The sequence below is a fragment of the Esox lucius genome, chromosome 11, assembly GCF_011004845.1.
Source record: "Esox lucius isolate fEsoLuc1 chromosome 11, fEsoLuc1.pri, whole genome shotgun sequence".
NCBI classification, from domain to species: domain Eukaryota; kingdom Metazoa; phylum Chordata; class Actinopteri; order Esociformes; family Esocidae; genus Esox; species Esox lucius.
The window spans coordinates 47,563,726-47,580,631 of record NC_047579.1 but is presented as its reverse complement, the minus strand read 5'-3'; the positions used below and the strand labels follow the sequence as shown (position 1 = coordinate 47,580,631).

Sequence of the window (16,906 nt, the reverse complement as noted above, 5' to 3'; positions counted from 1 at the left end):
CAGAGTTAGGACTGTTCTCATCACCTCTCTACACCGGTTGGCCCCCCCGTCTTGTCAGCAGCTATTTATAGCAGCTAGAGGGGGAGGATGGAAACGACCTGGGAACCTGGGAGAGACTAGAAAGTAGACTCAATTTCCCAGCAGGCAGCAATAACAGCTACATCACACAGCCTGCTTAGGAAACACTTGATGGGGCTTTACACTGTGTTCACTCTGTGTGTGTGTGTGTGTGTCTGGGGGGGTGCATGTTATATGCCAGTCAGTTTACCTGGCAGGCAGGCACAGTCATAGGTGTGGTCCCCGGTTGGGCGGCAGGTGCCCCCATTGAGGCACTGAGAGGGGGCGCAGGGCAGGGAAGACACCTCACAGGTACGCCCACTGTACCCGGGTATGCACTGGCATTGGAAGGAGCCTTGTGTGTTGATGCAGAGGCCCGAGTTAAGGCACGTGCCAGGCTTTCGGCACTCATCAATGTCGTTTCGGCAGTTCTTTCCCTGGAAACCCGGCGGGCAGGAACAGTTGTATTGGTTATTCCAATTGGCACAGCGGGCACCATTGGCACAGGGGCTGGTAGCACAGGCATCTATGAGGGAGCAGTCTTGACCTGTAAACAGATAAGGGGCACAATGTCAATAAATTAAGACGTTTTGTATTATAAAGCTTTTTTACAGCCTTAAAGCACACATGAGAAATGCTGTTGTAATGTCTCATTGTAATTTCTGAATGTAATGTCTCATTGTAATGTCTCATGGTAATGTCTGAATGTAATATCTCATTGTAATGTCTCAAGGTAATGTCTCATTGTAATGTCTGAATGTAATGTCTCATTGTAATGTCTGAATGTAATGTCTCATTGTAATGTCTGAATGTAATGTCTCATTGTAATGTCTCATTGTAATGTCTTAATGTAATGTCTCATTGTAATGTCTGAATTGAATATCTCATTGTAATGTCTGAATGTAATGTCTCATTGTAATGTCTCATTGTAATGTCTCATTGTAATGTCTTAATGTAATGTCTCATTGTAATGTCTGAATTGAATGTCTCATTGTAATGTCTGAATGTAATGGCACAATGTAATGTCTGAAAGTAATGTCTCATTGTAATGTCTGAAGGTAATGTCTCATTGTAATGTCTGAAGGTAATGTCTCATGGTAATGTCTGAATGTAATGTCTCATTGTAATGTCTGAATGTAATGTCTAATTGTAATGTCTGAAGGTAATATCTCATTGTAATGTCTCATGGTAATGTCTGAATGTAATATCTCATTGTAATGTCTCAAGGTAATGTCTCATTGTAATGTCTGAATGTAATGTCTAATTGTAATGTCTGAAGGTAATGTCTCATGGTAATGTCTGAAGGTAATGTCTCATGGTAATGTCTGAATGTAATATCTCATTGTAATGTCTCAAGGTAATGTCTCATGGTAATGTCTGAATGTAATGTCTCATTGTAATGTCTGAAGGTAATGTCTCATGGTAATGTCTGAAGGTAATGTCTCATGGTAATGTCTTAATGTAATAATTTCATACCTTAACCTAACCTCACCCCAGAACTAGCTTGTAGATATAATGTTTAATAACTTGTTGGAGTGTTAACCAAAAAATTCTTTAAATATTATAAAAGCTTACTATTTATATATATGAAAATATCAGCTCTTTCCCCACACCACACACTCAGTAAACACTATCCTGACAGATATGAAGACAAACGTACCTCTGAACCCTCTCTGACACACACAGGTGAATTGTGGGATTCCGTTGGCCACCTGGCTCTTGCAGGCAGCTCCATTGAGGCACGGCGACTGGTTACAGGGGTCTAAGTGTTGGCACAAAGGCCCAATGTAATCTGGCCGACATCTGGAGAGAGACATGGACAGAGAGCGTGTTACACCTGCGTAGGACTGACTGACAGCTGAGGCATTTAGAAGACTCATGAGAAACTTTAAGTGCAGCTACATCAGGGTGGTGTCCGGCCAAAAGCCAGGCAGCGGCCAACCTTTTCTGTTCCACCATCCCAGTTCCCAGCGTCTTCCTGCCCCCACTCTCTGACCGATACCTTGGCAGGCAACCCTGACTCTGACTCAGACCCTGGCAGGCGTCACGTCTCTGGGCCATAGACCAGGTGGGTTCAATTCAATCAGGATATTAATACTGCACAGACTACACACACACACACACACACACACAAAAGCAGGCACACGTCCTACACACCCACACTCTTTCTGATTGGGAAACAGATGTAGGCCATCATTCTTTTGTCTCCTGGCTGAAAAATACAAGACGTTCAGTCTCTTTCCCGGGTAATTCCAGCTGGATGCCTTCAATCTCCCCATGCCAGTTCACATTCCACCGCCATTACTTTTTTACTGCACTTTCTTAAAAACAAGCACACCCAAAACCATCAGCTTACAAAAGCTTGTCAACAGTATTTGCCCTACCTGTGACATAGCTGACATTAGAAAACCAGGACACCAGAGAAAACACGATTCACTGACAATGAAAGCTCTGTTTGGGAACAATTCGAAAGAGTATGTAAGATATAAACAGAGCTGCTTCTGGACCTCCTCCTAGTTGTTGGTATCCAGGAACTCCTCACTTTGCTGAACTCCTGCAGGCCCTACGAGTGTCCAGGTAGGGTGAGGCCGACCACGTTCTCCCTGGGGAGGGGTCAGACACAGCAGTGTCTGTTGGGTAGTGTTTGACTGGGAGGCCAGCGTGGCTGGACAGATAGCCAGGTAACCCTACACCCTCCCAGAGACAGTGGGTGCTGAGCTGGTCAGAGGATGGCCTCCAACATCAAACAGGCTGTTTGAAGCTGATGACAGGGCTGTAATGGCGGGGCTCTAGCCCTCCCTCTGGGTCCGGTTCTCCTCTTTCACTGTGAAATAACCCCCCAGGCAGAAAACAACAATGGCTTTTCCTTTTCTCTTCTTCTGATTACACAGAAGGGGCGCAATTACAGGTAGCTCCTCTTTGCTATTGTGTTTTTCTTTTGTGGCCAACTCTCTCTCTCCTCCCTCGGTTCGGCTTTTATGACTGAGAGACCGGAGGCAAGTGCTGGGTGAGGAGCTGCTAGTGACCAGTGGGGGGCGCTCTTCTGGTGGGTTACCACTGGACCAGCTCTGTATGCGGGCCTGCTCTGTCTGTCTGTTCCACTGCTCTGCTCTGCTTCCTAAAAACAAGACTGCTCAGTGCTCTGAGGGATTTTTTTCTACCCAGCAACACAATGGCGAGACGGAGAAGCCCGGACTGAGAAACAGAGACACACACACACAAGAATGTATCTGTACACACACACATACACACAAAACATTAAATCCAGATACGTTTTCTTTACACAGTTTATTTCTCCACTACAAGCCAAAGCCTCAGTAGATGAATTAAGTGCCACTCTGTTCAATTATACAAGACATTAGAGAAGGAACATAACTGTTCCTGGCAGTTGGAAGGAACATGACTGTTCCTGGCAGTTGGAAGGAACATGACTGTTCCTAACACTGAGAGAGTGACTGTGCTGAAAGAGTTCTGCTCCTCTACATGGAAGAAGAGCTTGAGCAGCAATAAGAAGAAAGACTGACTAGCTCAGTTTCCACGGCTACTCCTCCGTGTCCCAAAAGCCCCTGCAGCCGAGGCCTAGCGTTCCCTATGAACCCTCTCACACGCTGGGAGGTCAGATGTCAGAGGTCACTAGTCTGATTGTGATGATAATGTCAGTCAGGCTGCGGAGGGGGCGGGGCTGTGCTGGGGGCGGCCGGTTGGCCGGGGGGTGGGTAGAATGTCTTTGGGAGGGTGGGGCAAGGGTGTGGAGGGGGCTCTGGTCCAGAGAGAATGTCATGTCATATTTCCTGTAATCCCTCGTCTCCTGCTCTAAAAACACTCACACTCTCTCTGAATCCCAGAAGCCTGTTGCCCTGGCAACCTCGCAGACGAACAAGCAAGCCCTGACACCCCACCAATCACCCGCTTCGCTTCGCCCCCTCCCCAGCCTTCGTCCCCACCCCAGCCTCCGTCCCCTTGGCTATTTGTCATGGCTTGGCTGGGTTTATTTAGAGGCAAATTAACTATGTCTGGAATCTAGGGTGTCACACAGGAAGAAAAAATGAAATGTGGACCGAGCTGCCGGCGGCACAAAGAGAGGTTGGAGGGACTGTAGCGGGGAAGGGGCACCGCTCGGAGGTTTTAAAAACTAACAACACAGACTGACAATCAAACCCTTCGGAGGCCTTTCTGTGCCGTGACCATTTAAAGCGCTGGAGAAAGAGTGGCAGAGCAGCCATCTTCCCGGCCCGTTGTTCTGCTCCAATGGCCTTCACAACTCCCCTGGACAGACATCCACACAGACAGGGAATAACTTACAGCTGCTTCTAGGAACTAGCGGATGTGAGACTGTATGTGCGAATATGCCGGTCTGGAGCGAAGTGAATGAGACCGGGGCAGTCTCAGTCAAATCTATCTGCTCTCCTGTCTGGGATAAAATGGCCAATTATCACAAGGCTGTCTCAACTGACCACCGTGCACTGGGTTGCGTAATGTGGGAATAAAACAGCGACATTGTTTAGTTCAGAGTAGACACATGAAATACCAGGACTGAATTGTGAAATTGAATGAGAGGTGTGTGTGTATATGTGTGTGTGTGTGTGTGTGTGGAGATTGGTTAAGCAGCGGTTGAGGTCTGCAGCAAAAGAAGGGAATGTAGTGGATAGATTATAAATCCTCCTATAAAAACACACTGTCTTTTTGTCTAGAGCGATGGTCACTGCCAACATGCTGCTTTCATAGCCAGGGTGATATCAGTCTCCAGGGTGATATCAGTCTCCGGGGTGATATCAGTCTCCAGGGTGACATCAGTCTCCAGGGTGATATCAGTCTCCGGGGTGATATCAGTCTCCAGGGCTGTGAAGGTTGCTACGCAAGCCAGCACCTGTGCTTCTCACAGACAGCCTTATCAGATGCAGGGAGTTCACGTCAGACTGTAACCGCCGTTTGGGTGAGCGATGTGAAGTCTGTCTGCTGAGACCGCTGCGCTGTAGCCTGGCAGCCTAGTTGCAGGCGCCCCAGGACCGGAGCGAACGGCCATTCGGAGGCAGAATGTGTAGAGAACAGGTGTTGGGGGGGGGGGGGTCTGGGGGCGGAAGGTGTTGCGCAATAGCCCATGCACCCTCTGTCAGGATTTATGGAGGGTCGACTCTTGACCTCTGAGGAAGAGAGTCGGCCCAGATGCAGACGAGGGGGAGGTGTGCGGGGTTCTGCAGCAGGCCCGGGGACGGCCAGAGAAGCCCGGCTAATCTCTTCACGTCACAACACTTCCGAGGGTTAGCGCCAGCTGCAGCCCCGCTTGGCCCCAGCCAGCGCCAAGCATCTGTCCACATCTGTCAGAGGGACTCAGGCTGCCTGGCGTTGGCCGGCTCTGTCAGGGCTTGACTTGCTACACAACAATGGTGTCATTCTGTCTGGCCGGGAGACGAGGCAGGAGAACAAACACACACAGAAGTCAGAGACGCAGACACTCCCTCAGAGACACTCACATGCAACCGTCAACCAAAAGGGCACAAAAGGCACAAAAAAACGAAGCAAATACTAACATGGTATAAGACACTCACACATGCAAATATACAACACCACACACAGGCAGGAACTTACAACCAGTCTTAGCTGCTGGAAGAGGTGGGAGGCTGTATGTTGAGCCCCTGAGAGGACTGGAGATCTACTGAGGAATTACAAACAGGGTGACAGTAAGGTTGAGCTAGTAACTCCAACATTGTACACTTTTTGAACGAGCTATCACAATGGCATCAAGGAGGGACCCAGACACACCCCAAGAGCCAATTAGGAACTTCTATGTTCTAACATGTTGTAAAGCAGTGATGAGCTGTGGTGATTACATCCTATGTTCAAACATGTTGTAAAGCAGTGACGGACTTTGAAGATTAACTCCTATGGGATGTGTTCATTAAGTTCTATGTTCAAACATGTTGTAAAGCAGTGACGGACTTTGAAGACAAACTCCTATGGGATGTGTTCATTAACTTCTATGTTCAAACATGTTGTAAAGCAGTGACGGACTTTGAAGATAAACTCCTATGGGATGTGTTCATTAAGTTCTATGTTCTAACATGTTGTAAAGCAGTGACCGGGCTGTAGTGATTAAATCCTATGTTGTAAGATGTTTTAAAGCAGTTACGGGCATGTTAGAATCCTATGTTCTAACATGTTGTAAAGGGTGGCTATGACATGCAAAGTTCCACAGGGATCAGTTCTCGGACCGCTTCTGTTCAATCTCTGTATGCTACCTTTGGGCCAAATTCTACAGAACAAATTATGCCGATGACACATAAATATATATGGCTCTCGAACCGTATGACAACAGCTCAATAGACTCTCCGTGTCACTAAGTCAGATGGACTCAGACCTCACATTTAATAGTCATATCAAAGCGGTCACCAAAACGGCATTCTATCATCTAAAAAATATAGCCATAATCAAAGGCTTGGTGTCCCAAAAAGACCAAGAGAAGCTCATCCATGCTTTTATCTCTACTAGGGTTGACTACTGTCTCTTAACTGGACTCCCCAAAAAGACTGTAAAACAGCTGCAGCTCATTCAGAATGCTGCTGCTAGAATGTTAACCAGGACCAACAGAACAGAGCACATCACTCTGGTTCTTAAATCTTTGCACTGGCTTCCAGTCAGTTACAGAATAGATTTCAAAGTGGTGCTTTTAGTTTATAAATCTCTGAATGGTTTAGGACCCGAATACATTTCTGATATGTTTGAAGAATATAAACCGAGCAGGGCTCTTAGATCCATGAACGCAGATCAGATAGTAGAGCCCAGAGTCCAAACTAAACATGAAGAAGCTGCGTTTAGCACGTGTGCTGTACACAACTGGAATAAACTACCAGAAGATCTTAGACGTGCCCCAAATGTATACATTTTTAAATCCAGGTTAAAAACCCTTCTCTTTTCACGTGCCTATGACTGAGCACTTAAACTTAACCACACTGTTTAGCCTTATAGCTTCCTATGTTTTTATCACTTTTTTAATCTTTATATATTTTCTTATTGTATTTTTTCTTATTATGATTTTTTCATTTGTTTTCATGTTTTCATTTGAGTATTTGTTTTTGTTATTGTTCTTTCATATATTTTTCTTTGTAAAGCACATTAAATTGCTTCGATGTAGGATTTGTGCTATAAATAAACTTGCTTGCCTGCTAAAGCAGTGAGGGGCTGTGGTGATTAAATCCATTGTTCTAACATGTTGTAAAGCAGTGATGGGCTGTTGTGATTAAATCCATTGTTCTAACATGTTGTAAAGCAGTGAGGGGCTGTTGTGATTAAATCCATTGTTCTAACATGTTGTAAAACAGTGATGGGCTTATGTGATTAAATCCTTTGTTCTAACATGTTGTAAAGCAGTGATGGGCTGTTGTGATTAAATCCATTGTTCTAACATGTTGTAAAGCAGTGATGGGCTGTTGTGATTAAATCCATTGTTCTAACATGTTGTAAAGCAGTGATGGGCTGTGGTGATTAAATCCATTGTTCTAACATGTTGTAAAGCGGCGATGGGCTGTGGTGATTAAATCCTTTGTTCTAACATGTTGTAAAGCGGCGATGGGCTGTGGTGATTTCCCCAGGCTGAGTACGTTCAAATCCAGATAAAGGAAGATGTGATTTATGTGTGTCTGTAACCCAATGCCACTTTTCCTGCTCTGCGGGTCATTGTGGCAAGCAATCTGAGACCATCCTCTCAGACACAATACAACACAAACAGCCAGCCGGACACAGGGGTCGCAGGCCAACACACCTGTGGACATCACAAAGTAATCTGGGTCACAGTTCCATACACCCCTGTCATGGTCCACAGAGCATACACACGCACAGACGAATGGGCTCATCTCCACTCAGAGAGTATCTTATTCCACAGGCATGGTGAGCCACGAAAAGCCCATTCAGGAAACGGACGACAAACATGGACAGGACAGACAGCAGGGCCACAATTCTTCCAATTCCTTTCGATTGGAAGGAATGTCTCACGTCTACACCTCTGGGAGCTTCCATAGAACTGTCCCCCCCCCCTTGTTTGCCAACTTGTTTTAGGAGGACTTTATGAAGGTATGGGAATTTTGGGAACTCCCAACAAAAGTTGCTCTGAGGCAGTGCCCCCTCCCCCGACCAGGAACTAGAAGCTCCATTCTTCTGTAAGCCCATACTGACACCGCACTGCCAACAAGAACAGATCCCCCACCCCCAACTCCCCCTCTCACCCCCCCCCCCCCCCGCTCACCAATTTCTCAGAGAGCAGCCAGCGGATTGGGGGTGGGGGAGCGTTTTGTGGCCCAAATAAAGGAGCTAAAGTAGTTAGAACCCCATTGTGTGTGTGTGGGGGGGGGGGGTTGGAGCGAAGTGGAGGAAGGGGGGCAGTGACCCAAACAGCCAGTCTTTCAGGCCTGAGCTTACACGGACCAACAGACCTCAGCTGTAGCCTGGCAACAGTAACCCAGGGTTAGGGTGAGGAAAGTGGACGAGATCCAGGGTTCTGTGAGGAGAGTTTGGGAACATTCTGAAGAGCTTACAGTATTGCCAGGTAAAATGGATGTCCGGTTAGTGGCTAAATGAATCAACATGCACATGTCCATGAACTAAGGGCTGGAAGTATGAGAGTTTTGCAGCTAAAAGTCCAAACTTTTATGGAACAATGGCGCTTGGGGACAGACAATGGCGGTATTGAGATGAGCAGAGGGGGGTTTGTGGAGTGCCCCCATGGCATGAATATTAACCATGTGAACATTAAGAAAATTAACCTCCTCTTAGAGAAAAGCTAATATGAATCTGACCAGAAAAAAGCTGTCACTAATCCCTCTTAACCCTCAAGAGGACAAGAACACAGGCTCGTCAGTTTATTTCAAACTCCAGTTGCTTCACTCTCATCTTGCTTTGTAGCTCTTGTTATTTCTCTGGTCAGAAGACTGCATGTACATTGTGCATTTTGGTACCTTGGTGTGACCGAAGTCTGCATGTGTAAATAAGGGCTTAGGAATGCAAGCGAAGCACTCTACATACAAATGTATCCCAAGTTAGGCAGCGATGAAGACACCGGTCCCTTAGAAGTCACGGGCAATTCGACATGCTAATGTGGACGTCTGATATAAATACCTCAAAGGTTGACACATGACATGTCTTAAAACATTAAAAACCTCCCCGGAATAGTTTGAATAGCAAGGCAGACGTCCGTAACCCCACTGTATGCATCCCAGAGTGGAGGTCGTCCAATGCATGCTTCAATGCTCCTTACCACAGAACCCTACCACACCACCTAAACCCAACCAGACTTTCACCGAAAAACCTAGGGAATAAAAGAAAATTACATTGCGACACAAAACGCATTTTCCAAAATCAACTTCAGCAAAGTTTTCTCGACAAACGACTTCCTATTCTGAAATGATTTGGCTCCCCTGCCAATGTCTTGACACTAGTTCGTGGTGATGGTCTCCAAATTCAGCCAGGAATAATACATAGGCATAGATTTGCCTGATGGTAATGAGAGAGCATGCGTTCCAAAGACCAAGTTCATTTATCATAGTTGGCCATTCTACTCCTCAGTCAACATTTATGTCACAATGACTTTGGAAAAAGCAATGAATGGCCAAACGATTCAAACAAAAGCTTTTATAAAGACCGGTTGATAGATGAGAGACTGGAATCCAGACCAAACTGACCAAACTGACAAGCGCTGAGCTTGAGGTCTTTACAGGACACCGACTGTGTGTCATCACAGGTGCAAGGCAGTTTAACAAGATGGTGGTAAAAAACTTAGAGGGAATGCTAGTAAAAGGGCCAAAAAAATTATCTCCAGAACTTTCTCCAATAAACCAGAGAAGAAGGGTGAGGTCCTCAGTCCTATCTACTCCAACAATCTTATAAACACAGAAACAAACACTCAATAAAAAGGGATTTTACTTCTATCTCTCTCTGTACCCGGCCTAGTTTGGATCTGCTAAAACGCAGCTACACTTTGCAGGGCAGCTGTGAGAGCAAAACGAATGGGAAACATATTGCTTGGCGGCTACAACAACACATTTCTGGAGAAGTGGAAAAGTGTGCTTGTATTTCCCCGGTCGTCTTAGGGAAGGACCCTTCCCTTCCCCTCCGCAGCATGTCTGAGACTGAGGGGGAGGGTGGGAGGGTGGGAGGGGGAGGGAGGGGAGAGTGGATGGAATGGGAGGGAGAGAGAGAGGGAGGTTGGGTGGGAAACGGAGGGAGTGAGGGTGGAGTTGGACAGAGAGAGGGAGGGAGGGATGAATATCAGTCTGGTGGGCTGTGGGACGGGAGGCTCAACCTCAGGTATTTCAATTCCATGTCTCTTTAGAAAGCGTCGTCTCCCAGCAGAAAGGAAAGACATCAGAGAAAGCTCATCCCTATCTAAGCATGAGCTTTAGACATATGGCTTTGTACTGAAGCACTATACAGTAATCATACAGAACTCTTTCTTCCTCTTCAGGCAAGACAATAACGGACAGTCTGACAATGATTATCCAGCTCAGTTGAATGTGTGTTTATGTGTGTGTGTGTGTGTGTGTGTCTGACTGAGTTAGTGTTTGTTTCTTAGTATTCTGAATACATATACAACAAGTATTACCACATTGCCTGATGAGTGGTAGCAGTAACATGACTGCAGAGTGGAACATTTTGTGGTGCAGTGGTGAGTGTGGATGGAGGGCTGAGGGAGGAGGAGGCCTTCAAGGAGTGAGTAAGCCGCTTTAAGCTGAGCAGAGAGACAGGATGTGTGTATGACAGGGTCAGAAGGCACCACTTCCTCCGATAGGGCCTGGGAATTTTGAACCCCAGCTCCCAGGTTCCCTCCCTCCTGACCTAGGAGCGGTGGGAACCGGGCAGCAGGGTTCCCCGTCATGCAGGCCCACAGGTCCAACAAGCTGAATTCGCCGGGTCCCACAGGGGAACGGACATTTCTCTTCTTCGACGCTGTGTCGCAACCAATCTGGGAAGCACGAGCGGGACTTGCCCGTGGAGTCAGTGGTTTCCTCCTGACATGGCGGATTGCAGACGGTGGCAGGGGATGGCTCAATCTGCTGGTCAAACAGCCACAACTGATCTGTGGCTTCCGACCACTGCGTGTTGGCCAGAGAGACCCTCATTTTCTATCTATCCAGCCAGTCATTCCAAGCATCCAGTTATTAACCAGGGCCAACGGCCACTGTGTTGTCTGAAGCATTCCTTGTATGACTGCAGGGAGGTGAGCAGGACAATGCTGAGAGGAGAGCAGCAACAGGGAAAGCAAAGGAATCTCACCAAGCATTCTTCTCTAACCCAGCGTGAAGACACCAGAGAAAACCACTATCCCCCAACAGTATAAACTAGCTCTGCCGGCTTTGCTCTTTCGGTGACTGTGTGACTGGGAAACGACGGGTGAATCTGTTTTTCAAGGTGAACTAGCACTGTTTAGGAGTTCGGCACTGGAATGAATCATGTTTCTGTTGTCTGTCATCGTCCAGATCCCAAAGACACTAATCACATTCAACAAAAACTTTCCATTAAGAAATTCAAAATACGCCCGTCCCAATTCATCTGTCACTTTTCTTAAGGAAAAATAAAGCGGACATAAAACCCCTACTACGCAGAGACAACAGCCGCACACACACACACACAGGCTGAAGGAGCTGTACCCTATCAAACGGAAAACTGTCCCTCGTTCATCATGTCTTAACAGGCCGGGAGCCTCCTTGAAGGACATTAAAACATAACACTTACAATTTATAGACCAAAGTCTGTTACACTCTGCTACTGAGGTCACAGCAGAGCCATTAATAACCCGCAGACAGCCACCGTACCCCCCCAACCCCCCCCCCCCCCCCCCCCAAGCCTGGATCACACACAGACAGACGTAGAGATGAACACCTCCTTCAGATCCATCCATCCTTGTGCAACATGTGGTGGGGTCCTGGGGGGGGGGGGTTGAGGGGCCGGGGGAGGGGGAGGGGGAGGGGGGGTAACATGGAGACAAAGACACTCGGCCCCCGGATTGTTGCCGCCTTCGCAGCGAGAGAGCGAGCGTGTTCAGAGAGGAGGCGCGCTGGGGCTGGTCCGCCGGCCAGGCTCCACTCCTCCACGCACGAGGCTGTCTATCCCAGCGTGGGGCCAGCCGGCCGCTCAATAGCAGCACCTGGACCTCCGCTTGCTCGCCCTTTGTCAGAGATCTGACTTCACTGGATTACCATCACAACATCCACCAGCTGTCCCCTACGCAGCCCCCCGCCCCCAGCCTCTCACACCCCTTCCTCCACACACCCCTGCCCGATTCTTCCAGCTGGATCCTCTCTAAATGACACCCTCTCAATCTGCCTAATTATCCCCCCCCCCCCCCCCCCCCTCGGCCTGTTGCTGCCGAGGCTCTGCTGGTCCCTCGCTGGGGGGCTGGCCAGCACTCACTTGGCCCCCGCGTTGCACATTCCATCCACCTCCGCAGGCTGGCGCAGGGCAGGGCAGAGGGGACCCGTGGCCATTCAGCTGACGTCTCACCTAGAGGGCCACACTCTGACTGGGACACGCAACCAATTCGCCGTCAAGTACAACACACATTGGTCTGCCTGCCTACGCTGGGCTTCGTACTCCTTTGGCCTTAGGTTAACGTACGGGACTGAGAGGGACCGTTTGAAGGAAGGACTAGACTGGGGGGGGGGGGGGGGGGTTGAAAAGGAATGTTTTAAGTGAGGAACAGAAGCTTTCAATAAGCAGCGGTCTCTTAATTTTAACCCATCTGTTCCTCACTCAAAACTTTCCCTTTTGACTTTTTTGGAAAGGAAAGAAAAAGGTGCAGTGGTCCCTTAATTCTTTCCGGAACAATATACATATATATATATGGATATTTTCCAGAGACTATATATCTGGACATGTTATGCTTTATTTATAGTGGAGCTTGTGTGGAAATGCCAGGCAGCTGGAACGGAAACCATGCTATAGCAGTACATGTGCACCAGAAGCGATGGATGAGACCGCTAGACCCACACTATGCCCAAGAACAACGACACCCTGCCCAGTAACTTCATATTCTTCATGTTCGCATAAGGATTCCCCAGATATGATGTAGAGAGTAAAGAAACTAATAGCATGACTCACCGTGTGACACAATCGAGAGTATCATGCCCCAGAGCCAATGTACTAAATCCAATACACGCTATCACGATTCACGGAGACGGAAAACAGTAAGGAGGATGCTGCCAGGGTGCGTTACAGGTGTACCCGCTGAAAAAAGACCAGCTGGCCACAACAGAAATGTGGACCCAGGCCTGTCTGAGGTGACTCATAGTGGCTCATTAAACGGGTGGGGGGGTGGGGGGGGGGGACAGGTTGATGGGGGATTACTCCTGTAATCTGCTATCAACCAGACACGCCTGAGACCCTGCTCGTTCACCTCTGACGGGGCCACGTCAGTGGACCGTGAGGGCCCAGGCAGGGAGCAAAGCTGTGCGCTTCTGCTACGCTTAAAGCAGAGTTCAATCATGCCCTAAAGTTTGCCAACAAGGCAAGGGATTGATATCTGGGACAGTTACAGGGACTATACAAAAACCTGTTTGCTCATAATATTATTGTCAACTGAGGAAAAAGAATACTTATGTTGTTCAGATTCAGAAAAGGACTTCTGCTCTGATGGATCAGGTAAGAAAGCAACAGGTGGTATTTAACAGGGATCCAAAGGCTAGTTTCCCCTCAGTCATTTTCAGGTGAAATCTTCCATGGCTCCCCGGCTCAATACAATTCATATATAAAAAAAGAGCTTCACCACTTTTATCTCTATTTGTCATATCTCTCTCTCTCTCATGTATCCATCACTCCTGTGCCCTTTCTACTCTAGCCTTGTCCCCTGCTCTCAGAATGGTGCCTGGTTACGGTCAGGTATCTAGAGAAAGAAAGGCTCTTTTCTGCTGTTGCAGCTCTCCAGTTACACTGGGATCCCAGGGGAGGGGGCCGGGGAGTGAGTTGGGTCCTCCAGCCACCACTGTCCAGGACCAGGACTGGTCTGAACACTCCGGTCCGCCCTCTTTTGGGCCAAGCTGAGGCTACGCTGGCCTGCTCAGGGCCCTGCCATGGTCCTGTTACCATGCTATGACATTTGGTGTCCGCTTTCCTGTTGGAAGTACCTTCCCTTGGTCAGTTGTACCGAAAAGAAAAACGGCTCGATCTCACTGCTGGCTCTGATCCAGGGGAGTGATTATGCATGCACAGGCCTCCACACTCCTTCCATAGAGCACACACACCGGAACACAAAGCATGAACACGACACACATCTCAAAAGCAAACCCGGTTGTCTTGACGCCATTAAAGCTGGGGCACGAACGGATACGTTTCTTTCAAACTGAATAGTTTGACGGTGGACAATAACCAAAATGACCGGTGGAAATCTGCGGCGTTGGAAGAGGTTGGTTCAGCAGTCCAAGACGCTGCACATGTACTGCTGTAGCATGCGTTTGAACCAGAACCGCTGCCCCTTTCAGTCCCAAACACTCTCCGCCATCTTTGCCCATTGTTTCTATCTAATGAAGCATAAAAGGACTAAAAATGCAAGACAAAAAAAACCCATTGAAAACCGTCTAGTGGGTAGCAGGGTTGCAGTATGTAGTGAAACATTTGCTGACGAAAAAATCTGAAAACAGAACAGCGCTTTTCTCAAGAAGGACATGCTGAGGATCTGTAAACACACGTATACATTTGCCCTCCTTAGGTACTGATTTGACAAGTATATTGCAGGATTCATTTAAACAGACGCTGGCTGACATTTTTTATGCTGCTGAACTGTGACTGACATATACAAGGGCCATGTTGAACCTGGCGTAATCAACACAATGGTCCATCCCAATAAAATGTCCATATCAAAATCAAAATCTTGGCCTATTCTACTAAGCATGTCTATAGACAATAAAAACGGGACAGCCTAGCAACCCAGGAATGTATGTTATGTCTAGCCTCAAGAAATACTAATCAGCCTAGTTGAAAAAATCTATTGAACATTGGGATGATCAGGGATGTCAAACAGCCTTTAGCCCAACTGTGACCTGATGGTAAGGGTGTGTTCACCAACCATAAAGTCATAAAAACTACTGTAGCGTGGGGAAGTGGCCTGTCAAGGAATCCCATTAGACAAAAGAAAAACCAAAGAAACCAAGAATTTTGGTTCCATCCAATTCCCAGGTCTTGTCCTGCAGGGGTCGTAGGCCAAACCTCCCTACTTCAAACACTAATGTATAGGCTTTGGTTTACCCAATGGAAAAAGCTTAATGGCCCCCTCAGCGCTCACACTGTATTTAGCCTAACTACAGAGATTGTTTTTTTTCCCCAAAGGGGTGTATGTGGGAAACAAAGACCCCTAATCACCGTGAAAGACGCTGGAGCTCTCACAGAACATTTGCAAATCAGGCGGGAAAGAAAAAACAGCAGCTCTAGCCCCAGGCGTGATAACAATCATTTTGTGCTGCTGTGGAGGACTGAAACTGCACGATTTACAAACCGTGGGAAAGTCGGGAGATTCATTAATATGGTGTGAACCAATCCATCTCATTTCGTTTAAGGAACACCTTAGTCATGCTACGAACAGTTTAAGACTGTAATTTATGTTTCACAAAACTCTTCATCTTCAACAGGTGCAACGGCAAGTGAACGGTGTGTCACAACCTGAACGTGTTCAGGCTGGCGCGCCCATTCAACTTGTCTCGTATGTATCCATGCATTGTCCACAGTAGCCCTAAACACATTAGGCAACACCCGATTGCAGATAAAAACAGAACTGTAACTCTTTCATCGTAAAAACGTGCCATTGTCCATCTTGCAGCGAAAACCACCCAGGTCTTGGCCGAGTTCCAGACCATTGTGAGCACCGCGCAACTTTTACTAGGCTACCAGCAATGATTCACAAACCAAGGGTAATAAACACAACTAAGGTATGCATAGCTACTGATACAATCTATCTAACTTGACCTAGCCTTCTCCATGTATACACCAACACACTAAAATAATACATTTTAATTTACACACACAAACACACATTTTCCCTCAAGATATTCTACCTATACAATTAAGAACAATATAGGCCTAATGTGATCCATAAAAAATGCACTTACATGCATCGTGCCGGCGACTCCAGGCACTTGCCTCCATTCTCACAAGGTGTGTATTTATCCAAGCAGCGGAATCCTGAGGAAAGTAAAGGATAGATTAAGGGAGACCCATGTTCTCACATGTCCCAAATATTCATTATTGACAGACAAGTGTGGGAGTGGAAGCACATTATATTTTTAAATAATTACATAATTCATAATCAATGATTCCAACATAAGCTATTTGCAGGTTTGAAACATATAGCCCGTTGCCGAACAGTTCAATCTTCCAACTCGAAACTAATTACACTTTATGGGCACACCCGCTTACAAGAATAGGCCTACGTTATTGGCAAAGCAGATAACGTTATCTCAACAGAACGCAGATGCATGCTGAGATTGGTGTAGACAATGAAACAATACAGGATTCAAATTCTTTCACATTTACTCTTTACTAAAGGTTGGTCTGGCATGTTAATCATTGGTTAGGCTAAATGATAATTAAAAGAATATCTGGCAATCCTTTTCGTTAATGGCTGGCCCATACGCCAATGAATTTAATTATTATGTAGTCGACTCAAGTTGATTCATTTGTACGACTATAACAAGGTTACTAATTAACTAAGAATGAAACGACGTGTCGCCCTAAATAAAATCTTATTTTGAAAACAGAAAATGGTTTTCTACTGGATGTCACAGAATTCAAACACCCACTCAAAATGTCTGTGAGCCATGTGGGACATTCTAACTATAAGGGGTAGACACATACTACATTACTTTTTAACATGTACAAT

General features: G+C 46.8%; 1 protein-coding gene across 1 annotated transcript in view; it reads right to left on the bottom strand.

Moving 5' to 3' along the window:
* The window catches only part of notch3 (notch receptor 3), a 39,685-nt gene that overhangs the window by 21,409 nt on the left and 1,370 nt on the right, over positions 1-16,906 (bottom strand). The window contains exons 2-4 of the mRNA XM_029123156.2: positions 16,137-16,209; positions 1,718-1,860; positions 269-604 (exon numbers count right to left, since the gene is read on the bottom strand). Of these exons, the coding sequence (XP_028978989.2) occupies positions 269-604; positions 1,718-1,860; positions 16,137-16,209 (552 nt within the window). The remainder of the gene's footprint in view (positions 1-268; positions 605-1,717; positions 1,861-16,136; positions 16,210-16,906) is intronic.